General features: G+C 44.6%; 1 protein-coding gene across 5 annotated transcripts in view; it reads left to right on the plus strand.

The window, feature by feature from the left end:
• PRKAG3 (protein kinase AMP-activated non-catalytic subunit gamma 3) overlaps nucleotides 1–25,026 on the plus strand; it is a 332,947-nt gene that overhangs the window by 272,102 nt on the left and 35,819 nt on the right. For all 5 annotated transcript variants that reach the window (XM_086954427.1, XM_086954429.1, XM_086954428.1 and 2 more), the window contains one exon: nucleotides 9,391–9,517. In XM_086954427.1, coding sequence (XP_086810553.1) covers nucleotides 9,391–9,517 — 127 coding nt within the window. The remainder of the gene's footprint in view (nucleotides 1–9,390; nucleotides 9,518–25,026) is intronic.

Consider the following 25,026-nt stretch of genomic DNA (forward strand, 5'->3'; position numbering starts at 1 on the left):
CATGCACATTACTTTGCTTTTACATACATTTATCTTTAAAAAATGGGCCTCTGCATATTCATGTAGCACCTGAAGATGACTATTTAGTCCCCTCGGCGTTAAATCCAGTATTAGTATATCATCCGCATAGAGTAAACAAACAATTGATTTTCCCCCCAATAATGGGGTGATGCCCTCACTTTGAGACAGAGCATGGGGAAAGTCAGATATATAAAGGGAGAAAAGTAGAGGGGCCAATAAACATCCTTGTTGAAGGCCATTTTCAGTGGGGATTATTTGGGAGAGTCCTCTTTCCCCTCCCAATAAGACTCTACACCAGGTATCTGTATAGAGAGCACGGACTAATTCCAAAAGGATGGCTGGCATACCCAGGTCCGACAGTTTTCCCCACAGCAACGGTCGATCTACTTTATCAAATGCTGTGGAGAAGTCTATAAACGCTGCGTACACTCTTCCAACTCTAACTAGAACATATTTCTCGTTTATTACCTGTAGAGCCATTAGGTTATAAATAGTTCCATGTTTTGACCTAAACCCTGTTTGTTCAATAGGTAAGATTTCATACTCCTTCATCCAGTCATTTATTTGCATCTAGAGGCATTTAGCAAAAACTTTACCTACTGCATCTAAAAGAGCAATTTGACGATTGTTTTTTGGGGCATATCGGTCTCCCTTCTTGAACAGGGGGACTAAAATACTCCCCTTCCAGGATGGGAGGACCATTTTGTTTGTATAGCAATAATTAAACACAAGATAGAGGATTTTACTCCACATTTTACTGTTTTGTTTTAATACAGTAATTGGAAGCTCATCCGGTCCCATCGACCCTGAGGTCCGCATCCCCTTGATCGCCATTTCAATATCTTTTTCAGATGGCGAGCCATATAATGATAGGTCTTCCTTTAGTCCAATTTGGACCATTGTAGTTGCATTACTCGCATATAGATCCTGTATATACCTAACCCATTTGTGCTCTTTTATGGCAACTGGGAGAGGTCTTGATCTCGCTCCACATCCCTGCCCAATGGGAGACCAATACTTTCTTACTTGTCATTTCGTTACTGCTTCTCTCAGATTAATCCAAATATTGTCTTCCCTCTCTTTTCTTAACTTAACCTTTGCTCTAGTCCTCCTCCTCTTTAATAGTAATATTGTACGATATCTATCGGAGGAGTAGTGCAAGTACTGTTCTAGGAACTACTATACTACTACTTTTTTTGATTTGACTTCTTAGCAATATCTATCAATTTAATCATAAAAACATTAAAACTAGCAATTTCTGATCCATTCCAGTTTGACAAATTCTCTACAGTATTCTCTAAGATATTATCCAGGCCCAAAATTGCCTTAGTATCCCAATAACATTTTCCGGAATTCTTAGCAAAACCAACAGCTTCACCGTTTAGTGACCATGGGTCACTCAAAAGTAAATCTAGGTTTACAGTGAGAGTTAATACTTTGTGGTCACTAGAGAGAATTGGAAACCTTAAGATCTTTCAATAAGAAGAAAGGAGGTGCTTTCCACTGCCACATAATCTAGAATAGAATCTCTGCTATTCGATTTACAAGTAAAGTTAGCCGGCGTATCAGGGGGGAGTCTTCCATTTACTACAATGCCATCAAGAAGCATTTTCCCACTCTTATTTATCCTAATATTTTGTGAAAAAAGTGCTTGTGGGATCTGTGTAGGGATTCTTTTTTTCCTTATTTCGAATACATCCAGACTGGAGTTAGAGATTTTACAATTCATATATATATATATATATACTGAGAAAAACAAAGGTTAAAGTGACGTTATAGTTAGGTGAAAATTTCAGCGACAACGTAACATTTTAAACAAAAAAAAACATTGAAATTCACCAGTTATAGTTATCTCTAATAACTTTAACTCATGCACTAAGGTAACTATAACTTGTGCCTTCGCCATGCACAGTCTTCTCATTAATGATGTAATTTCAAACGTTGCAGTGATATTATCAATAATGTCATAGAAGATGTCATGAGGGATGTAATATGTGGAGTAATTAGCTGTGCATGGCAAAAGTGCGAGAAAGCGCAAGTTACCTGACCTTAAGGCATGAGTTATAGTTATCTGAGACAGCAGTTATAGGTCAACTTCCATGATTTAAAAAACATTTTTAACATAAAGTTTTCATTGAAATTTTCACCTAACTATAATGTCACTTTAACCTTTGTTTTTTCAATGAATTTCAAGGATTTTTTAACATAAAGTAATATTTTAATTCGATAAGTAAGGTCATCTCCCGCCTTGATTTCTTGTGCATTAGGACATAATGAGTGGTCGGAGACAAATTTGACTCCCAAATTCTTTGCAGGTTTGAGCGGCACATGGGGAGGTTCTAGTTCTGATGGCCAGATAAAAGGAAGATCGTAGGATTTATTTATACCCAATATTAATATCTTGGTTTTGTCTGTGTTGGTCATAGAACATTATTGTTCATCCAGTGTCCAGATGCAAGTAAGCAGAGGCAAATGTCTGAGAGGTCTGAGCTGTCCTTGTGAAGGTCAACTACAATCTGGGTGTCATCGGAATAGATTTGGACACTCCGCCCATATGGAGTACTTCATGTCTTTGTAGAGGGTGCACATGTACATTGAACAGTATAGGAAACAGGCGCAAACTTCTGGTACTCCATGCATGACAAAGGTGCTTTCTGAAATGAACTGGTCCTTTTTGCCACATGGTTTCCTCTGTGTCAGGAGGCATTGTATCCGGACTTGGGCTTTACCAGGAATTCTGACACCAGTAACTTCGAGTAGTTGGGGGGGGAGGGTTAAAAGTATGTCATGATCTACTGTGTCAAAGGCCCCAGTAGAACCGGTGCAGCAATATGTTCTTTGTCATGGCTTCTTAGTAAATGTACCCTGGTGTGCACAATTGCTGATTCTGTACTCTGGGTAAGTCTCAAACCAGTTTGGAAGTCAGATAGTAGATTATTTGCTTCTGCGGAAGTTTGTCAACTGGGAGGCGACCAATGATTCTATGTTTATGGCCAGAAATGGAAGGAATTAAGGGACAGAACTACGAGGAAGTGCTGCAGTGTGGCACCGCAAGCCCTTTGGCTGCACCACGCTGCTGCACTTCCGAAGCAGAGGAATGCATCATATCTTCAATAATATCCCTCGCCCGACCCTTTTCAACATCTACATGGCCCCACTCGCCAACATCGTACGAGCGCACCATTTCAACATCATCTCGTAGGCCGACGACACCCAGCTAATCCTCTCCCTCACCAAGGAACAGGCCACCGCCAAATGTAACCTCCACAACGGCATGAAGGCCGTCGCAGAGTGGATGAAGACCAGCCGTCTGAAACTGAACTCTGACAAGACAGAGGTCCTCATTTTCGGCCCCATCCCCTCCACATGGGACGACTCCTGGTGGCTGGCCACGCTGGGAGCTCCCCCGACACCCACCAACCACGCACGCAACCTGCGTTTCCTCCTGGACTCAACGCGCTCCATGACCCAGCAAGTCCACGCTGTCTCCTCCTTCTGTTTCATCACCCTCTGCATGCTCCGCAAGATCTACAAATGGATCCACCGAAACCAGAAGGACAGTTACCCAAGCCCTCGTCAGCAGCAGGCTAGACTACGGAAATTCCCTCTACGCGGGTACCATGGCCAAATTCCAGAAAAGACTCCAACACATTCAAAACGCTTCTGCACGCCTCATCCTCAGAATCCCCTGCCACAGCCACATCACCGCCCACCTGAGAGACCTGCATCGGCTCCCGGTCAACAAGAGATCACCTTCAAGCTCCTCACCCACGCCCACAAATCACTCCGCAGCACCGGACCAGCATACCTCAACGAACGACTCACATTCTACACCCCGAACCGCCAGCTTCGCCCCGCTGACCTCGCCCTCGCCACCTTCCCACGCATCTGCCCAATGACCACCGGCGGCAGATCATTCTCCCACCTCGCCGCCAAGACATGGAACACCCTTCCGATCCACCTGCGACAGACCCAGGACCTGCTGAGCTACAGGAGACTCTTAAAGACCTGGCAGTTTGATCAGTAGCTGCTTCACCACCCCCCCAGCGCCTTGAGACCCTCACGGGTGAGTAGCGCGCTCTATAAATGTTTTGATTGATTGATTGAGACGTCGCATTCCTGTGCTCTCCTCTCGCTGGTGCACAAACTGAAGCCATGTGCCGACGCAGGCATCCTTGCACCAAGGTGCAAGGGTGCCTGCATCATGGAGAGTTTGTTTTTGTGCAGTAAGATGCACCTTACTGCACTAAAACAATGACTACAGACATTTTCCTCTTCCAATTCGTGCTGTAGAATGCAGCACACTTTGAAAGAGGAAAAACGAGGATAAATGAAAACATTTCTCCTAGTTGCGCCTCGCTACGCCTCACCTGGGGAGGCGTAGCATTGACATGCATTTCCAGATTTGCGATTCATCGTAAATCTGGAAATGTGTCTCGTTCCATGGGTGTTGCATGGGAAGACCCATAGCAACACCCATGGAACGTCCCTTCCACGCAAAGTGCTGCGTGTGGATTGGGCCATATTTACCAGGAGAGGAAAAGTCAAGCAGGGGGTGGCTTTTCCTCTCATTGTAAAAATGGAGAAGTGAAATGCGCCACCAGTACGTCGCAAAAAGTGACGTACTGGTGGCACAAGGGGCTTGTAAATCTGCCCCTAAATGGGGTTGTAATTATCAGGGTGGCAGGAGTCTGTTCCCTTGTTTCCAGGTTGGGGGTTATGACCGCGTGTTTTAAGGGGTTGGGATAAGTTCCTATCTGCAGGAAGCCCTTTATGAATTGTGATATATCTCCTATCAGTGCAGCGATCAGTGAGTGAGTGGACCTATGGGGTACTGTATCATCGATTGAGACTGGTGGACATCATTTAGAGACAAGTTGTACTATGCTGGAGATTGTAGGTCGCAGAACTTGAGAGCAGGACTGCTGATGCGTTTGTTTGATGATTGTTGGGGTGTTTTGTGGTAGAGTGAAATGGAGGGAGATTTGAGATTCTCACTGTCTGCTGGGATTGTCACACAATCCCTGTGCTGGTGCATCTCACGAAGAATCAGTTCCATGTAGATTTTAAATAGCACTTAGTATAATTGGTTGCAGTTTTAAGGCCATCTTAACAGGGATTTGTTTGGCTGCATTCATTTATTTTTGTAGTTGTACTTATGGACTTTGTAGATCTGTTTATCTGATTGCAAGTTGGATTTTTGCCCTATTCACTCAAGTGAGCATCCTTTTTCTTTCATGAAGAACAGTTTATTTGTGAACCGAGGTATATGGTGATTTTTAATTTGCGCACTAGCATCTCATCTATGTAACATATTCTACTTACTGCGGTTCTCCAGTGTGGTATTTGTTTCAAGACCTTTGTTATATTTTTTTTAATGGAAACTGCAAGTTCTATAATCCAACTCGTTGTTTCATTTCAAATCTTTTAGTTGAGAAGAAGCTGAAAGAAGAAAGATCCAATATTAGATCCAATTCCAAATGTGGGCTCGCACTGAATATGTCTCGGCCCTTAGGGAAGCGATGAGCGCTACCAAGAGCATCAACGACTTATCCCCGGATCACTTTTTATGTATTTTGGCCCCCGCGGTCGAAGGATAACCGAGGGATTTGGGGAGCAGCAGGATGCACATTTTGGGTATTCCCAGAAGTGACCAAGGCTACTGATAATTAAGCATATTTGATGTCCTGCTTGACCCCTGTCTGCCCATCTCCACAGTGTTCTGAATGAAGACAAGACAAGCCTCTGGGACTTTTTCAGCACATTGATGGTCATTGCTTCTAGTGTGAAATATACAGGAACTGATCCTATCCGTCTGTAAGATTATGTAACTGTATATTGTATCCCTATCTTTCTCAATTTGATCCCTCCCATCCTTACGCTTTGTATTCCTCCTCCTCAATCCTGTAAAGCGCTCTGATACCCTCACGGGGCTGGTTTGCACTCGATAAAACTAGAAAAGAAAGAAAGAAGAGTTATGGGTCTGAGGTGGCTAGTGATCAAGGGTGCTATACTGGCCTTGGTTTCAGTCTCAGAGCACCAGGGTACCCACAGGAAATAGGTTACAGATGGTTGGGAGTGGTCACCGGGGCCACTCACTGTATTTACTCAGCAGTTGAGTAAATACAGGTGGCAGGTTTTGGTAGGGAAAGGAGCTGCACTGAAGACCAGTAAACAAGGCTTCACTCTTGTATGTTGGAGAAGATTTGATTGTTTTGCTCCCCAACTGGAAACGTGTAGAATGTATTTGTAAATAAAAATAACTGTGTGCTCATAGAAGAAATTCCTCTCACTTGCAAGCTTATCACTCCTGAGATCTGTGTAGTGTCTGTCTTGGTGAAAACAGGCATTTCTCTCCTTTGAAAATCTCTGTTTAGTGGGCAGACGGACAGAGAATTTACACAAAAACCTCCAAGGATCGTTTCAAAGCTTTGAAAATGATGATCTCTTCATCGATAAACTTCCTGCTGGGATCTAGGAAGGCCAACACCCCTTCATTCCTGCCCTGTGTGTGCGTCTTTTCAGCCGCCACGTCCAAGCATGTATCTCCACCCTGAGTTGTCGTCAGCAGTTCCATCACAGACCTCACCTGGTCCTCTTCTCACCTTCACCATGGACAGGACGTTTCGACCAGATCACTGTGATGATCCCGGATGCTACCAGCATCTAAACCACTCGCCACTAACTCTTGACCACCTAAACATGACCACTGTCGGTGTGTGTCTTATCATTGCCTCTTTTGTTCTAGGAGGAACCTCCCCTTACTCACTGCTGCACGCATCTTCCGCCACAGCTCACACATTGTCCCGCCACCCAATAAAAAGATGGTAAGAAAGTTTTCTTTATAAAACCTTAATTGCAGCTCCGGCAACAAATATCTCTCCAGGACCCCGTTCTCTTTGCTACCCTTCTTCGGTGTGGATTCGGCTATCATTCCTGAACCATTTCCACAATGTGATTGGACTCGACTGAAAAGTAGGCGTTCACCTACTACCTCCTAGTTTTCAGAGGTGATCGCAAGATTAAATTTTGTGAGCTTTGCAGACCTCTTAAATTTATAAGCAGGGCCCATGGTAAGGATATGGATAACTAGATATGTCTTCTAGAGCTCCGCAACATACTGGGCATCTCTTGGTAAGTCTAGTGCTCGTTTATTGAGAATAAGACTTAAGAGACATAACTTGTCTGCATTAATTGCACTTTCCAGGGGCTCTGTTCTGGGTTCCATCTGGAAGACTAAGCTGGCGGCACAGTTCTGGGCGTCCGTCAAAGCCTCGAGGTGCACCTCCTGTCCTTCCATTGAGGTTTCTAGAGAGACCACCTTGTGGCTACCCCTGGAAGGACTATTTCCACCCAGTTACTCTGGCATTGTGTTATTCTACTGGATTTTCAGTAATTATTTACAACTCAGAGTCTGTCTTGGATCTGCACTAGGCCTTGTACATAAACTCACACTCTGCTCTGTTTGTGCTTCTTGTGTTTTTGCAGAAATGTGGAGCTAACCCAAACCTTCCTGATTGGTTGTTTTATATGAAGACTCAACGTCCTTAAACACTGTTCACCTGAATGATGGCCCCACATCAGTGGTCCTTGAGGGCCCCTTGTTTGAGTTCTGATCTTTACTTCTCCATGTGACTCAATGGTGTGACCCAGGACAGAGCAGCTCTCGTCTCTGCCAACACTGCCACTGCTTCCAGGTAGCTTAAGGTCCACTTCTGGGCACTGTGTAAAACACAGACTGCTGAGATGTCCTTGGGTTAGGGAACTTGGCAGACTACAATTAACATGCAATGATAGTAACTGATAAATAAATAGTTGAGTTAAGCTGTCACAGCTTTTTCCATGGTACTCTCTCAAAACATTAGTAGTTGCCACTAAAACATTTTATTAAACTTTGGACCCTCTTTCCAGGTTCCCTTCACGTGAAACTTCTTTCTCTGACATTTCACATTCACTGGTTGTTAATGAATATTTATGATCCTTTACTTAGGATTTAAAAGCTGATCTTCATTAGATCCTTCAAAGCATTTATTGTCCACAAATCTCAGGCTGCATACTGCTCTTCACAACACAGATATTCTCTGTTCATTATCCAGATATTCACCGAAAGATCTGTTTCACTAGAAGGGGATCAAGAGATGGATGATGGAGACCAAGGCAAGGGAGAGAAATCACCACGAGCACTATGTAAAAGAATACAAAAATATAAAAATATTAATGGTGTTGAGTAAGCACGACTGTACACAAGAAAATACACTCCAACTCCCACTGGAGGTTCAGGACCATATAATGCAGGTGTTTTCAGCATTGGTCCCTGTAGGCCAAATCCATGCCAGAGTTTTCTGCTGATCTTCAACTACTAAATCATCATGTTTAGATTTTTTACTTTTTAGCTGTAAAATGATCTCATGCGGATCTTGAAAATCTGCATGGCTCACGCCCTTCTGGGTTAATGTGTAATAGAACAATTGTAAACAAGACTAACTTGTGGTCTTTTTTAGCTTTTCAATTCTGGAACGTCGACTTGAGACGCAAAGGGGCATATTTATGAGGTTTTTACACAGCGCAATGCAAAGCAGCGAGCCACCTTATTGCGCTGCGCGAGATTAAGTGCAAAGGGCAAGAATGCGCCGTAGTTACCATAATGCGACGCATTCCTGTCCTTTCCTTGTGCTCGAGCCCTTTTGGCTGCCAAGCTCCAACAAAGGCACCCTTGCACCATAGTGTAAGGGACCCTGCGTTGCAGAGAGGGTTGTTTTTGTGCAGAAAGGTTCCCCTTCCTGCACAAAAACAATCTTCTGAAGCTTTTTTCTCTTTCTATGGTGCTGCACCATAGAAAGAGGAAAAAAAAGAGGAGAAATAAAGATGTTTCTCCTCGGGAAGGTCTAGCATTTTGAGGCGTTCCCAGGTCGACAAAATATGGTAAATCTGGGACTGCACCAAAATCCGTGGGTGGATACGTGGGAACACCCACACTCCACCCAAGGAACACCCCTTACTGGGCGGTAACACAACACAGCGATTTGCGTTGCCTCGCATTACTTTAATTTATCAAGCCATGCAGGGTCACGCAAGGTAGCCGTGTGTGCCAAGATAAATCCGACATAGGTTTTGCGTCGCCCTTGTGATGCAAAACCTACATAAATATGCCCGTAGATCTTTAATTGTATGGTAAGGGAAGCTTTAGAGCATATAGAACGACTTGTTTACATTTATGTTCCACGTTTTCAGATCTCTCTTGGACAACCCTTGGGTCTGTGATTGAACAGACAACAACCGTCACAAGGACAGTCTGTGATGGGTGATGAGTGAGAGATTTGAGCAGTCCATGGCAGATCCCTGATTGCTCTCTTATTGCCTTCTCCTCAGCCTCTTTGATGCGGTGTATTCGTTAATTAAGAACAAGATCCACCGTCTGCCGGTGTTGGACCCGGCCTCGGGCAACATCCTCCACATCCTGACGCACAAGCGCTTGCTCAAGTTCCTCCATCTCTTCGTGAGTATCCATGGGAGCGGGAGGAACTTGGGGAGGAGTTTTGGGAGGAGCTGGGATGCCGCCTGAGGAGGGGGTCAGGGAGTGTGGGGTTCAGGCACGGGGAGAGAAAAGAGGTGGGTACTGAATTTGCACCTTACTCAAACACCTGTGCTTGGGTTTCACATTGACTTGGCTGTGGTTATGGTTCTTTGTTTGTTAAGCACTCAAATCCTAGTTTCTTGATGATGACTGACTGCAATATAAAATATTGAGTGGCGAAGTTAGTAAATTTGTTTGCCGGGTAGGATTAAGTGCCTGATTTAAAGATTGAATGATATCTCCAAGCACTCCAAATAAACTAACATTGACTAGGTGGTATCAACCGTCTTTGTTTCCACAAAAGTCTCAGAGTTTGATCTTGCCAACACGTTTCGTCTCACACATCAGATGTCACAGCAGGCTTCTTCAGGGCTATAAATAGAAATGTACAAGATATGAGGGAGGATGTACTCAGTAAGGTACTGTAAGAACACCATCTCCTGGGTCAGGGTGATGGTGATTGTGTTCTTACAATACCTTACTGAGTATATCCTCCCTCAAATCTTGTACATTTACATGTATATCCCTGGAGGAGTCTCCTGCAACATCTGCAGCGAGAGATGAAAAATGCGTTGGCCAGAGCAAACTTGGGAGACTTTTGTGGAAATAAAGGCTGATACCATGTACCCAACATTGATTCATTTGGAGTGCTCGGAGAGATATTTTTTTCTTTTGTACTTGTTACAGCAGGAGAAGACTAGGTGGTTCTTCCTTCTCCTTGAGGTGCGGACACTTAGAGAGCATCTTTGGATATAGCCAATTGGAACTGTTTCATTACAGGAGTGGTGGCGCTTATATTCCCAGCCACAAACTTCACTAATTTTAAAGATTGGCCTGCAGCCTGCCGCTCGTTATGATTGCAGAGGACATTACACCCGCCACCTTTACAGACTACCGTTCACAATATCTAGGGAGCACCTGTGCGTTCAGAGGAACCGCCATTATACCGTTCCAAGTGTGGTACGTGGCTCTCATCTTTCAGGATGCTGGGCACCAATCATTTTTGTTTTTCAACAACAAATTCTCAAAATGGAATGGAATTGTTGAAAAGCACAAAAGAATGACTCCCAAACTCAGATAGTTTTCCATCCTGGTGTGGATGTGAGTTTTCTTGATTTCTGCTTGAGATTACCAAGTTTCTCTTGTTGGTGACAGTCATAAAAATACCTCAGACAGCCAGCTCTAAATAGGGTGGGCCAGAACCATTGCTTTTTGATGCTGATCCATATTTACAAGGTATGGGAAGTGGCATAGCTGACTGGGGGGGCATCAGTGTTTTTGGGGGTGGTGGAGGTGAGCAAGTTGGGTCAGTCAACTACCACTATCTCTCGTAAACAAGTAATACTTGGCTGCCACTCCTGCTGGTACCTGCACCAGGCGGCAAACCTAGGGGCCACCCGGGAGGCAGGAGATCTACCTACGCCAATGGGTATTGGTCAGCACACATAAAAACAGCAAACCGCCTGCAAAGATTGTTTATGTGCAGGAAGGTGTCTCTTCCTGCAGATGAACAATTGGCCCTGAAGCGCAGGGACTCCTGCAACATGGCGCAAGAGTGCCTGCACTGGCGCTAGGCAGCTTTATTAGCGCCAGCACTAGGGGTAACACATTTTTATTTTGGTGGTAACAAAAAAAACAACGGTTTACAAACAAATGGTCATGATCAAAACATTTAGCAGGCATCCTTCCATTTCACCTTAGTACAAACAACCCACCCTAAAAAAAATCCCACAGTCCATTAACCAGGTTTTCCCCTAGATCAGAAATCCACCTGAATTCTTTGGTACTGACCGCAATCCCTCCAGATTCTACTGTGCTAATAGGAGCAACCCCAGGCACTGTAGATGGGTCGCTGTAAGCTCATGCAATGACCCATTATCACCTTCCAGCTCTCCAAAGGTTGGCCTCTCTAGCTTTCCATGTTTGGTCAACGTCACGCTTAGCGACTACCGAGCCAAGCCACAACTGGCTGTCACCGTCCACATTGTCTGCACTGTGGCGCAGAACAAGCTGAGGGTCCCTAGTGAGGTTCTGACCCAGGACAGCCCCTATGCAAGTAAGAACTCCTGTCCAGGATGCAGTGAGATGGTTACCCTTTCAGATAGTCTGAAAGAAATCTCTACCACTAAGTAGAAGAGCGTAGGCACAGTGGTGAGGCAACAACATCCATCTTCTACAGCCAATTTCTGGTAAAATAGACAGATGTAATCATTTCAGCTGAATGCCGCAAAACTGGGCCGTGATGGTGGCTTTTCGAGGGGATTTCAGTGCCTCCAGCCAAGCATCATCCGCAAGTGATCCCAGACCCTGTTCCTAAGATTCCCGCAGGTGATTAAAGGAGTCAGTGATATTAATTACTAGGGATTTATTTAAGAATGAAAGTTTAGGATCAACTGGTGTATCTAGGAGAACTTAAGCGTCTGGCGGGCTGCAGTCTGGGAGTTCCTCAAAACTGCAGATACAGGGTAGAGGGACATGCCAACGCTGTAGGTAACAAGATAATTGACAGCAATGAAGACCATCTGCGCTTGTAAATCAGTAAATGATTTGAGCGTCTTTCCCGTCATGAGATCACCCAAGCGTCGACAGTCCAATGTGGTCCCATTGCCTGAAACCCCAGAATTCTGCTTCTTGTGAAATCCACTGGTGTGCTTCTCATGTCAGGAGTTTGGTCCAAGTCAGGGCTCTGAGTGTCTAACCCAGATTGTGAGCTCCACTTTTGTGGCTGTGGGAATAGAGAGGGTAGTTGAATCCTGTATTGCAAATGGAAGAGTTGAGTTCCCTGCATCTCCCATCTTTCTGAAGCACATGCTGGGCCATCAATCTACTGGACCATTATTCATTAAGAATGACTAGAGGTGAGGCCCCATAACATGAGACCACATCCGGTGCAGCAATGCCCCCACTGATTGTAGATTTAAAGCATTTTGTCAATGAAGTCCTTGAGGTTTTGCGATCCCATAGAATATCTCTCAATCCGTTGTTTTGAGCTGTGCAAAGAAGGAGTCACAAATGGCATACAGAAAATTCTGGGGTTGGCAGAGAAGACGCAGTAGTGCCCTCGACCCTGAAAATCGCTGATCCACCCATGAAAGAGAGGGGAAGTGTGTACCGGCACCCGATATCTCTAGACAGGTTGTCTAGTTGGGGGTTACAGATGTTTTCCCCATGTTAATTGAGAGTCCCCAGAGACATACACCCACCGGTATTTGAATCCCTCTCTTAGCACTTGAATGTCACCTGCCCAGGGCAAAGGAGGATAAAGGCGTCATTCAGGACTTTGATGTGTTGAGTCGAAGTCCAGTGAAATCCAAAATAGCCTCAGGGTCCAAATAGCCCGAGGCCGAGACCACCTTGGATCGCCCTGCAAGACCAAAACATTGTCGTGTATAGCATAACCCTATCCACAGTGCACGGTGCCCATTCAAATCCTCTTACCTGTGTGTCAATCCTGAGTCATTCCACCAGAGCGAAGAGAAGAGGAGGCAGCCAGCATCCCTGTTGAGTGTCATGCCAGAATGAAAATGGGTATGAACCAGCATGTCCTACCTTAACCCGTGCTGTGAAAGTTGTATAAAGCACTTGATGCTACTGATGAAACGGATCCAAAGTTCAGCTTTGTGAGAAAGGAGAACAGGTAGTCCATCTCACAGAATCAAAGCCTGTTTGAAAGTCAATCGAACATAGGTCTGCCTGCCAGGTAGATTACTAGACAGAACCAGGGCGTTGCAGATATGGCGAAGGTTGTGCCTGGTGGCTCGGAGAGGCATGAAGCCCACCTGATCAGGGTGCCACTAGAAATTAAAACCTTTGACTGTCACCTGTTTGGCCATCAGCATAGTCTAGACATTTCGATGCTCACCATTTATATCATAGTTGGAGTGTGCAAAAATGTTTTCACCCCAAAATATTACATTGACAGACCCCACGGCTTTATCTGGAAGAAGATCTGGCTGGGAGGTGTGGGTTACTGCCAACCTTTGGATAATTGTTTAGAAAAAATACATGCTTTTATTTCCATATTTCACAAAGTGAGCCTATCCCGAGCTGGGAGCAAGACATTCCCAGGTCCTTAAAGGATGTTAGAAGTTTTCCAGAGGAAGGCGTTGCTTCCAGTCTGCTGTGCCTGGAGATGCCCTGGCGGGGGTGGGGGTGGGGGTGTTGTGAGGTGTGTGCAGGTTGTGGTCATAGCTTCCTTGACCTGTCCTTTACATCTTATTCGCTGTGCATGGCAACGATCAATGTGACCTTATGACCTTGATGTGTATTCAGATGCCTGTGTCTACCAGTACAGTGCTTCATGTGCCCCATGCCCCGGGTGACATCTTCAGTAGTTCACAGCTGTTTATTCTGCGTGGATTCAAAGCTCCCAGCATGCATCAGTAGTATAGAATGATACCTTTCGTCACCATGCATTTTTGACAGGTGGGAACGCCCCCCGGAAGTGACGTAGGAGCCGGAAGTCCCGCCCCGGAAGTCCCGCCCCGGAAGTCCCGCCCCGGAAGTCCCGCCCCGAAAGTCCAGGGCCGGAAGTCCAGGGTCTGAGGGCGCCCCCCAGAGGGGCAGTGGTGGAAGTGGGGCAGGTGTAGGGTGCGAGTGCCCTTCACACAGGAATTAATGGATGTGTGTTATGGGTGCCTAGGGCTAGCGGCAAGGCAGCCAGTAGGGCCTACAGGGGTGTTTTAGGGTTGTGGGATGGATGAGCAGAGACTTACCTGTGTGCGCCATGTTTGTTGTGCCAGCAGGGCTGTGTCTGGGCATGCAGGGACATGTCTGGGCATGTCCATTGGCTAGTAGAGGCTGCAGCTGACGTTGCTTGAACAGCGTCGAGGTCCATCTGTGGAATGGAAGCCCTAGAGTGTTGCAGGGTGTTTTTTGGGGCGATAGGCCAGCCCCCAGGAGGCGTGCCTGTGGGCGATGGAGTTCCTGAGTGGTGGCCTGAGGCGTGGGGGCGTGCCATAGTCAGCAGCGGGAAGGAAAGCCATTGGCCCTAAAAGAGGCGGGAAGTTAGGCCATTGGATTGCGATGGCGGTAATTTTGCCGCCTGATTTTAAAAAGGATGTACTGTAAAATGACAGCATTTATGAAAATAAAATTAAAAGTAAATGCCTAGGCACCATTGTTGACGTAGAAGGATACACCCCTTTTCTGAGCTTATATTGTATATAAGGAGGCCCTCAACGCACAGGGTTATACCATTCGGCAAGCGAGACCCTGAGTATCATGAAGCGGTACAACTACCTAGCCTCAAGGGATCCCCGGGAACAAGGGGGGAACACTATTGACAAATATTTTCGGCACTTGAGCCCTCTGGTGATAGATGAGCAGAAGCTGCAAGAGGCCTCTAAAAAGGAGAGCGCCCAAGTTTCAGGTTATCATGAGGACCTGTGTCGGCGGATGGCCTCACTGAGTCTTGAGGATCGACCGCAGCTGATATCCCCTATTAAGGTGTCATCAAGCGCCAGCCAAGCTGCAAGGCAGTAGGAAAACTTTGAAAATAGTGTCACAGAGATGGCAGTTTCCCGAGAATCTATAAGCTCACCCCAATACCAGATGTATGAAGATATGCGGTCTCTGGAGGAGGAATCAGGATGCCTGTTTTTAAAAAAGGGGATCACGTCAGGGTTTCAAAATTGAAAGGGCTCTTTACTTTGGCGTTGAAGTAACGGCCACATACCCTTCTCCACACCTCCAGAGAATTGTCGGCCGTTACCTCTACAGGAGCCATTCTGATAGTTCTGTGATAGCTGGCATTATAAACAGCTAAAAAATCCTGTAAAACAGGTAAATATCGATATGTGTTGTATGCCGTAAAGTATCTCCACAGTTTAGATTTTAAGGTTCTGTTAAAGCGCTCTATAACAGCTGCTTTTACCTCAGTGTTGGTTACAAAATGTTATACCCCCTGTTGTTTTAATAATTTCTGGAAGGTTTTGTTTAAAAATTCTTTTCCGGCATCCATTTGTAGTTTTTGAGGGGCTCGGCCTTTCCTAAAGATTACTTTAAAGGCTGTGGTGACGCTTGCTCCACTTTTATCATTAAGAGCTTCTGCAAAGGCGTATTTAGACAATACATCTATAACTGTTAAGATGTAACTGGATCCATTATTATGTTTTGCCAGATCTTGTAGACTTATTATGTCGGCCTGCCATTGATAGTCTAATTGAGCATTAACAATAGTGGGTCTCCTCTTAAAACGTCTCCGCGCAGGCTTATGTAGTGAATAGGCTTCTTCACCGGATAGCCACTCCTGCACTTGGGTTCTGCTGATGAGTTCCTTTTCAGCTTTAGCCCTTTTAAACAATGCTCCACCACTGCCAAAGCTCGAGACATTCTTTGTATCATAATAAAACGTCTTTAACAAGGCCCCGACATGTTAACACTTCTGAACCACAAAATGAAAGATGCTTGTTTTGTGTATAGACAGTTTATTATAAGTAAATAAGATAACAAGATATCATCATTCAAGAGTTTACAAGTTTACATTGTCGATGGTCCCAACATTAAAAAGGAGTGTAGAATTGTGGCGCTTGTCTCAGCTGTCGTCGTAGAGTCACACATCTTGATATTTTTAAAGCTATATAGTCCATAGCACTGTATAGGTTAACCCTATCACCCCTCCAATAACTCTGCACTGCCAGGATACTAGCTGCTGTCAATAGTTCATACAATTCTCTCTCGCACAGCAGCAAACCTTTGCTTTTAAAATAATCATCAGTTAGGAGCTCAAAGGCTAAATGTAAGCTGGACCTCCGGGGTAGGATTAAGCCTCTCATATAGTATATATAGTTGTTCCAAAATACATCCTTCACAGGCGCCCACATACTAGCACCGCATCCGCATAGGCATCTGGGGCTACCGTGGCTATGGGCCTCTAGCAAGCGCACCATTTTTAAAAAGCCTAAGGTTGATGGATGTAATTCAGCGATTCTTTCTTTAAGCAAATCATATAACACCTTAGCGATACATAGGTATTCCGGCGATGACTCATAAGAATCCTGGATAGCCACCTCCAACTCCATATCCTGAAAATAAGTATTAAACAGTCAAACAGTAGCTTATAACATCAGCCTTTTTCAACATATCTTAACATTCAAGCAATAATGCTATGGTTCTTTGTACAACACCGCAATATAGGCTACCTCTTTATTTAAATTTAAAACATTTTTCTTGGATCCATACACCCCACCTGTTTTCTACTTTTATAATAAACGTCTGCAATATGTTTTTCTATAGAACGCTCCACCCTCTTTCTAATAACTGGCTGGCAATGCCCCCGCATGTTAGAAAATTTTGCCCGAATATGATATGCATTTTGGATTTCTCTGATGGCCTGCGACAGGATCCTAACCATGGCGGGTCGGACATTTTTCTCAGCTGAAAGCCGGTACACAGACTTTAGCAGTTTATATAACTTACAGGGGTCTATCAAATGACATATATAGCGGGCTGTTTCAGCCGTGTAAGATGGATACAGGCAGTCATGAGGAGTCTGTTGTGGATCCTTAATTTTATGACCATAACATCTAGAATAAAAGTCTCTCTTGAGACAGGCGTACACAACACTGGCTGCAAAACCCTTCACATGCTCTCTATCCAGACAGGTTACACACGAGGCCTCCTTTTCAAGATCTATGAAGTCCAATGCTTTTTTATAATCCTTACACAGCTCATTGTTCTGGCTGGTGGAACTTTCAATCTGTTTTGAACAGCACAAGCAGTTCATAATGAAGGTCTTAGCAGCCACTGAAGTCTCCTCAACCTCAGTGCAATTTTCTCCTGCATTCTGCAGTTCAAAATAGAAAGAAAGGGATTAGTTAACAAGAAATAAAAAATAAATAAGGCATCACAAATGTTTAATCTATCTGCATTAAGATAATACTAACCTCCACATCTGAAGTGGCTTCGGCTGCTGCTCTTAAATCTTGGGATATGTCAATATCCATCGGCTCCTGATCGGCACTGATTTTAGCACTGTGCTGACCACCGGCGGCATCCGACCCTGATTCCTCCTCCAGAGACCGCATATCTTCATACATCTGGTATTGGGGTGAGCTTATAGATTCTCGGGAAACTTCCATCTCTGTGACACTATTTTGAAAGTTTTCCTTCTGCCTTGCGGCTTGGCTGGCGCTTGATGACACCTTAATAGGGGATATCAGCTGCGGTCGATCCTCAAGACTCAGTGAGGCCAACCGCCGACACAGGTCCTCATGATAAACTGAAACTTGGGCGCTCTCCTCTTTAGAGGCCTCTTGCAGCTTCTGCTCATATATTACCAGAGGGCTCAAGTGCCGAAAATATTTGTCAATAGTGTTCACCCCTTGTTCCCGGGGATCCCTCGAGGCTAGGTAGTTGTACCGCTTCATGATACTCAGGGTCTCGCTTGCCGAATGGTATAACCCTGTGCGTTGAGGGCCTCCTTATATACAATGTAAGCTCAGAAAAAGGGGTGTATCCTTCTACGTCAACAATGGTGCCTAGGCATTTACTTTTAATTTTATTTTCATAAATGCTGTCATTTTACAGTACATCCTTTTTAAAATTAGGCGGCAAAATTACCGCCATCGCAATCCAATGGCCTAACTTCCCGCCTCTTTTAGGGCCAATGGCTTTCCTTCTTGCTGCTGACTATGGCACGCCCCCACGCCTCAGGCCACGACTCAGGAACTCCATCGCCCACAGGCACGCCTCCTGGGGGCTGGCCTATCGCCCCAAAAAACACCCTGCAACACTCTAGGGCTTCCGTTCCACAGATGGACCTCGACGCTGCTCAAGCAACGTCAGCCTGCAGCCTCTACTAGCCAATGGACATGCCCAGACATGTCCCTGCATGCCCAGACACGGCCCTGCTGGCACAACAAACATGGCGCACACAGGTAAGTCTCTGCTCATCCATCCCACAACCCTAAAACACCCCTGTAGGCCCTAATGGCTTGCTTGCCGCTAGCCCTAGGCACCCATAACACACATCCATTAATTCCTGTGTGAAGGGCACTCGCACTCTACACCTGCCTCACTTCCACCACTGCCCCTCTGGGGGGCGCCCTCAGACCCTGGACTTCCGGCCCTGGACTTCCGGCCCTGGACTTCCGGCCCTGGAGTTCCGGCCCCGGACTTCCGGGGAGGGACTTCCGGGGCGGGACTTCCGGGGAGGGACTTCCGGGGAGGGACTTCCGGGGCGGGACTTCCGGCTCCTACGTCACTTCCGGGGGGCGTTCCCACCTGTCAAAAATGCATGGTGACGAAAGGTATCATTCTATACTACTACTTGCATCCTGCTGTTGACAAAAGCCAGCACCGGTGGACGGTGTCACACCTCAGCTGGAGCACGTGGCATCTGTGCGAAGTGTCATACCCGCGCGGCGCGTGCTCTTGTGGCTCAGGGAGGAGTTTCTGTTTGTAGCGCTTTGATGTCTTCGTCTTTATCCTGCTGTTCGGTGTTATTTGTGAACTTTGTGCGGTGCAGTCCTGCACTTACACGTGTAAACGACAGCTCATGCTGTTTGTTTGTGGGTCACGTGCCTCCTGATGACGTGATGCTGGTCGCGTCAGTTCCTTTTGCAGGGGCGGGGTCGCACCTTTACCTGTGTGTGGGAATGGCTGCCTTTCCAGCTTAGTTGCCGGTGGTTGGATACAAAGGTGCTATTTATGGCAGCACTAGGGGTAGATTCCATTCGGTCTCTTTTGTTTGCTGGAGTGCAGTAGACACATCTGGAAATGTTTATTAAAGTGTTGGGGAGTTCATTTCGCGAAGATTTGTCTATAAACAGGCCCCCAGACCCGGCTCAGGGGGGAGACTCCAATTTTTATAAGCACAAAATGGCTTATTTTGCTAAATTTCCTCTACCTCAATAGAAGTCAATGGGGGAACCACAACCAGGCGATTTTTATTTAATAATATCCCACTTTACAAGCTTGTTGGCACGTGTAATGTGTGTTTTTTACACCCTCCCTCTATAACGTGCTTGATAGTGTCCCAGTGTGCAGGGGCCACAACAGAGAACCCTGGGCCAGATGTACGAAAGGGAAGTGTTAGCTATTTCAGAATCACAAACAGCAATGTACAAATGTGTGTTTAACACGTTGCGACTCCCAGTGAGTTGCAAATAGACCTACCTCATTCATTTTCATGGGGTAGGTCTTGGATGGAGACTCATTGATAATCGCAAAAATCACGGAGATGGTGGCCTGCTGGGGTCAGCAGTCACCATATCAGTGATTGCTTTTCAATAAAGCAATACTTTCTTTAAAATGCAGCTTTGGTTGCTTTTCGAAAAGAAAAATGAAAAGTTTTCTGTTCATTTTTTAAGAGTAGGCAGTGGTCCGTGGGACCACAGCCTGCTCTTAAAATACATTTTACAGACATTCACAAAGGGGAAGGTGTCCCTCTGGGGCCCCTTCCTATCTTCGAATGGGTTACCACCTACTTGAAGCAGGTAGTAAAATGCAAATGTTTCGCGACCACGCAAAAAATGTATACATACCACTGCGATTCGGAATCAGGAAGTGACGTCCTTAACAGCCCGTACAAAGCTCACTCTGTTGAGAGAGAGCACCTCTGTGCACAACAAGAAGGACCCGTAGGTCTAATTCATTTAAACATCAACAATTGATGCAGATTGAACAACGAAAAGTTCATTAAGTATTTGCTGTTTATTCAACAGTTGTTGAAATTGCTGCTTCATAATCAACGTAAGATATCCAAACTTAAATTTCCATCATCAGATAAATCATTCTGAAGCAGGTTATCACAAATCCCGATGCATTTCGGGCCACGCCCTTCTTCAGGGGCTTACTCTAAAAAAACAATCCAAAAAGCACAATTCAATCATGTATCCAAATGTCATTACAAGAAAAAATAACATAAAAAAGTGCTTACTTACAAGCAGTGCGATAGAAAGAAAGGTGCAGACATAAAGGTAAACGCCTATAAGAGGGTGTACACGATGGTGAAACAATAATGATAATCAAACGTAAAGAAATGTTAAAAAGTAGTCACTCCGTGTGAGAAAAAAGAATCACCCTGTGTTAATACATGTGAAATAAAAGTGGTAGAAAAAAGTGAAGCGGAATTAGCAGTAGAAATATAAGGTCAGAACTAACGGAACTCAAGTGAAGGAAATTAGACGAGGAAAGGAGTAGTCCCAAGGTGGGTACTTACTAAAGGCGAGGATGGAAAACTACGCGGAGTTCCGCGGAGTCAGTGTTAGTCAGTGGAGCAGCTGAGCCGAAGTGAAATACCAACGTGTGAGAACAAAGAAATGAAAAGAGGACTGGTAATCGAACATGGAAAGAAACGTAACCACTCTCTAGAAAGGTGAAAGGCAGAGGCCATGTTGGAAAGGAGGGTGTCAAACAGAAAAAGATATCTGGTTATGGAAAACGAAATTTAAAAAGAGTAATAAAGAATAATGAATCAATAAAGTATGACATAGCGTTACAGGTAGCATAGAAATTCCATGCGATCGTTAAGTCCATGGGGTACCATGGTGGACATAAGGCGGATCCAGAAGTTCTCTCTTTTGAGAAGGGTATTCTTATTGTTCCCAGTGACTTTGACTTGCTCAAGTATTTGAAATTTCAATTGAGCCACACTGTGTCTGTTTTCCAGAAAATGAGAGGCCACACTGGATTTCAAGTTTTGTGTGCGAATGTTGCTTTTGTGTTCAAGGATGCGCACACGGATTTTTCTCTCAGTGTGTCCAATGTAGCATTTGCCACAGGGGCATTTCAACATATAAATGACGTTGCTGCTATTGCACGTAGCATTCACTCTGAGTTTTATAGCGTGTCCTTTCATGGGGTGAGTGGTTTTGTTCCCAGGGATACAATTACTACAATTGCTACAGTTGTAACAAGGTTTGAGACCAGTGTAGACAATAGGAATTGCGGTAGAAGAAGGTTGACTCAAAATTTCTTACACATTGCGACCTCTAGTGAAAGCGAACATCGGGGGTTGGCTGAATAGACCATGAAAGTCAGGTTCCATAGTTAGTATGGGCCAATGCTTCCGGATGATGTCTTGGAACAGTTTGGACATCTTGGAGTATTTAGAAACCACAACCATGCGGTTCGAAGGTTCTTTAGGTTTGGGTTTGAGTAGTTCAGACCTCATGCATTTGTTAGTCCTCTCCATTGCCAGATCCAGAATGGGTGTGGGGTACCTACGTGCTCTCAGTCTTTCCAATGTGATGGTGAGTTCTTTCTTGCTGACTGATTCACTGGAAACAATTCGCTTCACTCTTAACAGCTGTGCATAAGGTAAATTGTTCTTCAGGTTAGGTCGGTGGAAGCTGTTATAATGTAAAGTAGAATTCCTATCCGTGGGTTTCCTGTAGATTGTAGTGAACCACTCATTAGGTTGTCTGTGTATTTCCACATCCAAATAATGGATGCAATTGTCACTGTATTCCCAAGTGAATTGGATACGTTCATTAACTTTGTTCCATGATTCCAAAAAGTTAGTTAGGGTGTCAGTTGAACCTTCCCATAACAAAAAAACGTCATCGATGTACCGCAGGTACAATCTCCCATGTTGTAGCCAGGTGTTTTGGCATAAGATATGTGACTCTTCAAACACTTTCATGTAGATATTAGCGTAGCAAGGAGCTGCCGAATTGCCCATGGCAGTGCCATTCAACTGTAGTATCCACTTGTCTAACACCGTGAAGTAACTATGATACAGAGTGTACATAGTGAGTTGCATGAGGAAAACTTTTAAGTCAGGATCCAGATCTGATGTGATAAGAGTTTGTTCAACTGCTTCCATTCCACCATCATGAGGGATGGAGGTATACAGTGAACACACGTCCACTGTACACATGATCAATTCAGTGTTCTTGAGTTCATTCATGATGGGTTCAAGTTTAGACAAAAAGTCAGTGGTGTCACGAACATGTGACAGAGTCTTGAGGACAAATTGTTGCAAGTACCTATCTAGAAATTTGCCTGTGTTCTCATGTATGCTTCCTCTTGTGGATACAATCGGCCGAAAGGGGGGTTTAGTGGGATGTTTATGCATCTTGGGAAGCATAAACATAACAGGAGGTCTGGGATTGATCGATGACAAGACCAGAAGATTTCTGACTCCGATCAATCCCAGACCTCCTGTTATGTATATGTATATGCTTCCAAGATGCATAAACATCCCACTAAACCCCCCTTTCGGCCGATTGTATCCACAAGAGGAAGCATACATGAGAACACCGGCAAATTTCTAGATAGGTACTTGCAACCATTGTCCTCAAGACTCTGTCACATGTTTGTGACACCACTGACTTTTTGTCTAAACTTGAACCCATCATTAATGAACTCAAGAACACTGAATTGATCATGTGTACAGTGGACGTGTGTTCACTGTATACCTCCATCCCTCATGATGGCGGAATGGAAGCAGTTGAACAAACTCTTATCACATCAGATCTGGATCCTGACTTAAAAGTTTTCCTCATGCAACTCACTATGTACACTCTGTATCATAGTTACTTCACGGTGTTAGACAAGTGGATACTACAGTTGACTGCCACTGCCATGGGCAATTCGGCAGCTCCTTGCTACGCTAATATCTACATGAAAGTGTTTGAAGAGTCACATATCTTATGCCAAAACACCTGGCTACAACATGGGAGATTGTACCTGCGGTACATCGATGACGTTTTTTTGTTATGGGAAGGTTCAACTGACACCCTAACTAACTTTTTGGAATCATGGAACAAAGTTAATGAACGTATCCAATTCACTTGGGAATACAGTGACAATTGCATCCATTATTTGGATGTGGAAATACACAGACAACCTAATGAGTGGTTCACTACAATCTACAGGAAACCCACGGATAGGAATTCTACTTTACATTATAACAGCTTCCACCGACCTAACCTGAAGAACAATTTACCTTATGCACAGCTGTTAAGAGTGAAGCGAATTGTTTCCAGTGAATCAGTCAGCAAGAAAGAACTCACCATCACATTGGAAAGACTGAGAGCACGTGGGTACCCACACCCATTCTGGATCTGGCAATGGAGAGGACTAACAAATGCATGAGGTCGGAACTACTCAAACCCAAACCTAAAGAACCTTCGAACCGCATGGTTGTGGTTTCTAAATACTCCAAGATGTCCAAACTGTTCCAAGACATCATCCGGAAGCATTGGCCCATACTAACTATGGAACCTGACTTTCATGGTCTATTCAGCCAACCCCGATGTTCGCTTTCACTAGAGGTCGCAATGTGAAAGAAATTTTGAGTCAACCTTCTTCTACCGCAATTCCTATTGTCTACACTGGTCTCAAACCTTGTTATAACTGTAGCAATTGTAGTAATTGTATCCCTGGAACAAACCACTCACCCCATGAAAGGACACGCTATAAAACTCAGAGTGAATGCTACGTGCAATAGCAGCAACGTCATTTATATGTTGAAATGCCCCTGTGGCAAATGCTACATTGGACACACTGAGAGAAAAATCCGTGTGCGCATCCTTGAACACAAAAGCAACATTCTCACACAAAACTTGAAATCCAGTGTGGCCTCTCATTTTCTGGAAAACAGACACAGTGTGGCTCAATTGAAATTTCAAATACTTGAGCAAGTCAAAGTCACTGGGAACAATAAGAATACCCTTCTCAAAAGAGAGAACTTCTGGATCCGCCTTATGTCCACCATGGTACCCCATGGACTTAACGATCGCATGGAATTTCTATGCTACCTGTAACGCTATGTCATACTTTATTGATTCATTATTCTTTATTACTCTTTTTAAGTTTCGTTTTCCATAACCAGATATCTTTTTCTGTTTGACACCCTCCTTTCCAACATGGCCTCTGCCTTTCACCTTTCTAGAGAGTGGTTACGTTTCTTTCCATGTTCGATTACCAGTCCTCTTTTCATTTCTTTGTTCTCACACGTTGGTATTTCACTTCGGCTCAGCTGCTCCACTTAACACTGACTCCGCGGAACTCCGTGTAGTTTTCCATCCTCGCCTTTAGTAAGTACCCACCTTGGGACTACTCCTTTCCTCGTCTAATTTCCTTCACTTGGGTTCCGTTAGTTCTGACCTTATCTTTCTACTGCTAATTCCGCTTCACTTTTTTCTACCACTTTTATTTCACATGTATTAATACAGGGTGATTCTTTTTTCTCACACAGAGTGACTACTTTTAACCTTTCTTTACGTTTGATTATCATTATTGTTTCACCATCGTGTACACCCTCTTATAGGCGTTTACCTTCATGTCTGCACCTTTCTTTCTATCGCACTGCTTGTGAGTTAGCACTTTTTTATGTTATTTTTTCTTGTAATGACATTTGAATACATGATTGAATTGTGCTTTTTGGATTTTTTTTTAGAGTAAGTCCCTGAAGAAGGGCGTGGCCCGAAATGCATCGGGATTTGTGATAATCTGCTTCAGAATGATTTATCTGATGA

This window comes from Lissotriton vulgaris, chromosome 2_1 (genome assembly GCF_964263255.1).
Source record: "Lissotriton vulgaris chromosome 2_1, aLisVul1.2, whole genome shotgun sequence".
NCBI lineage: Eukaryota > Metazoa > Chordata > Amphibia > Caudata > Salamandridae > Lissotriton > Lissotriton vulgaris.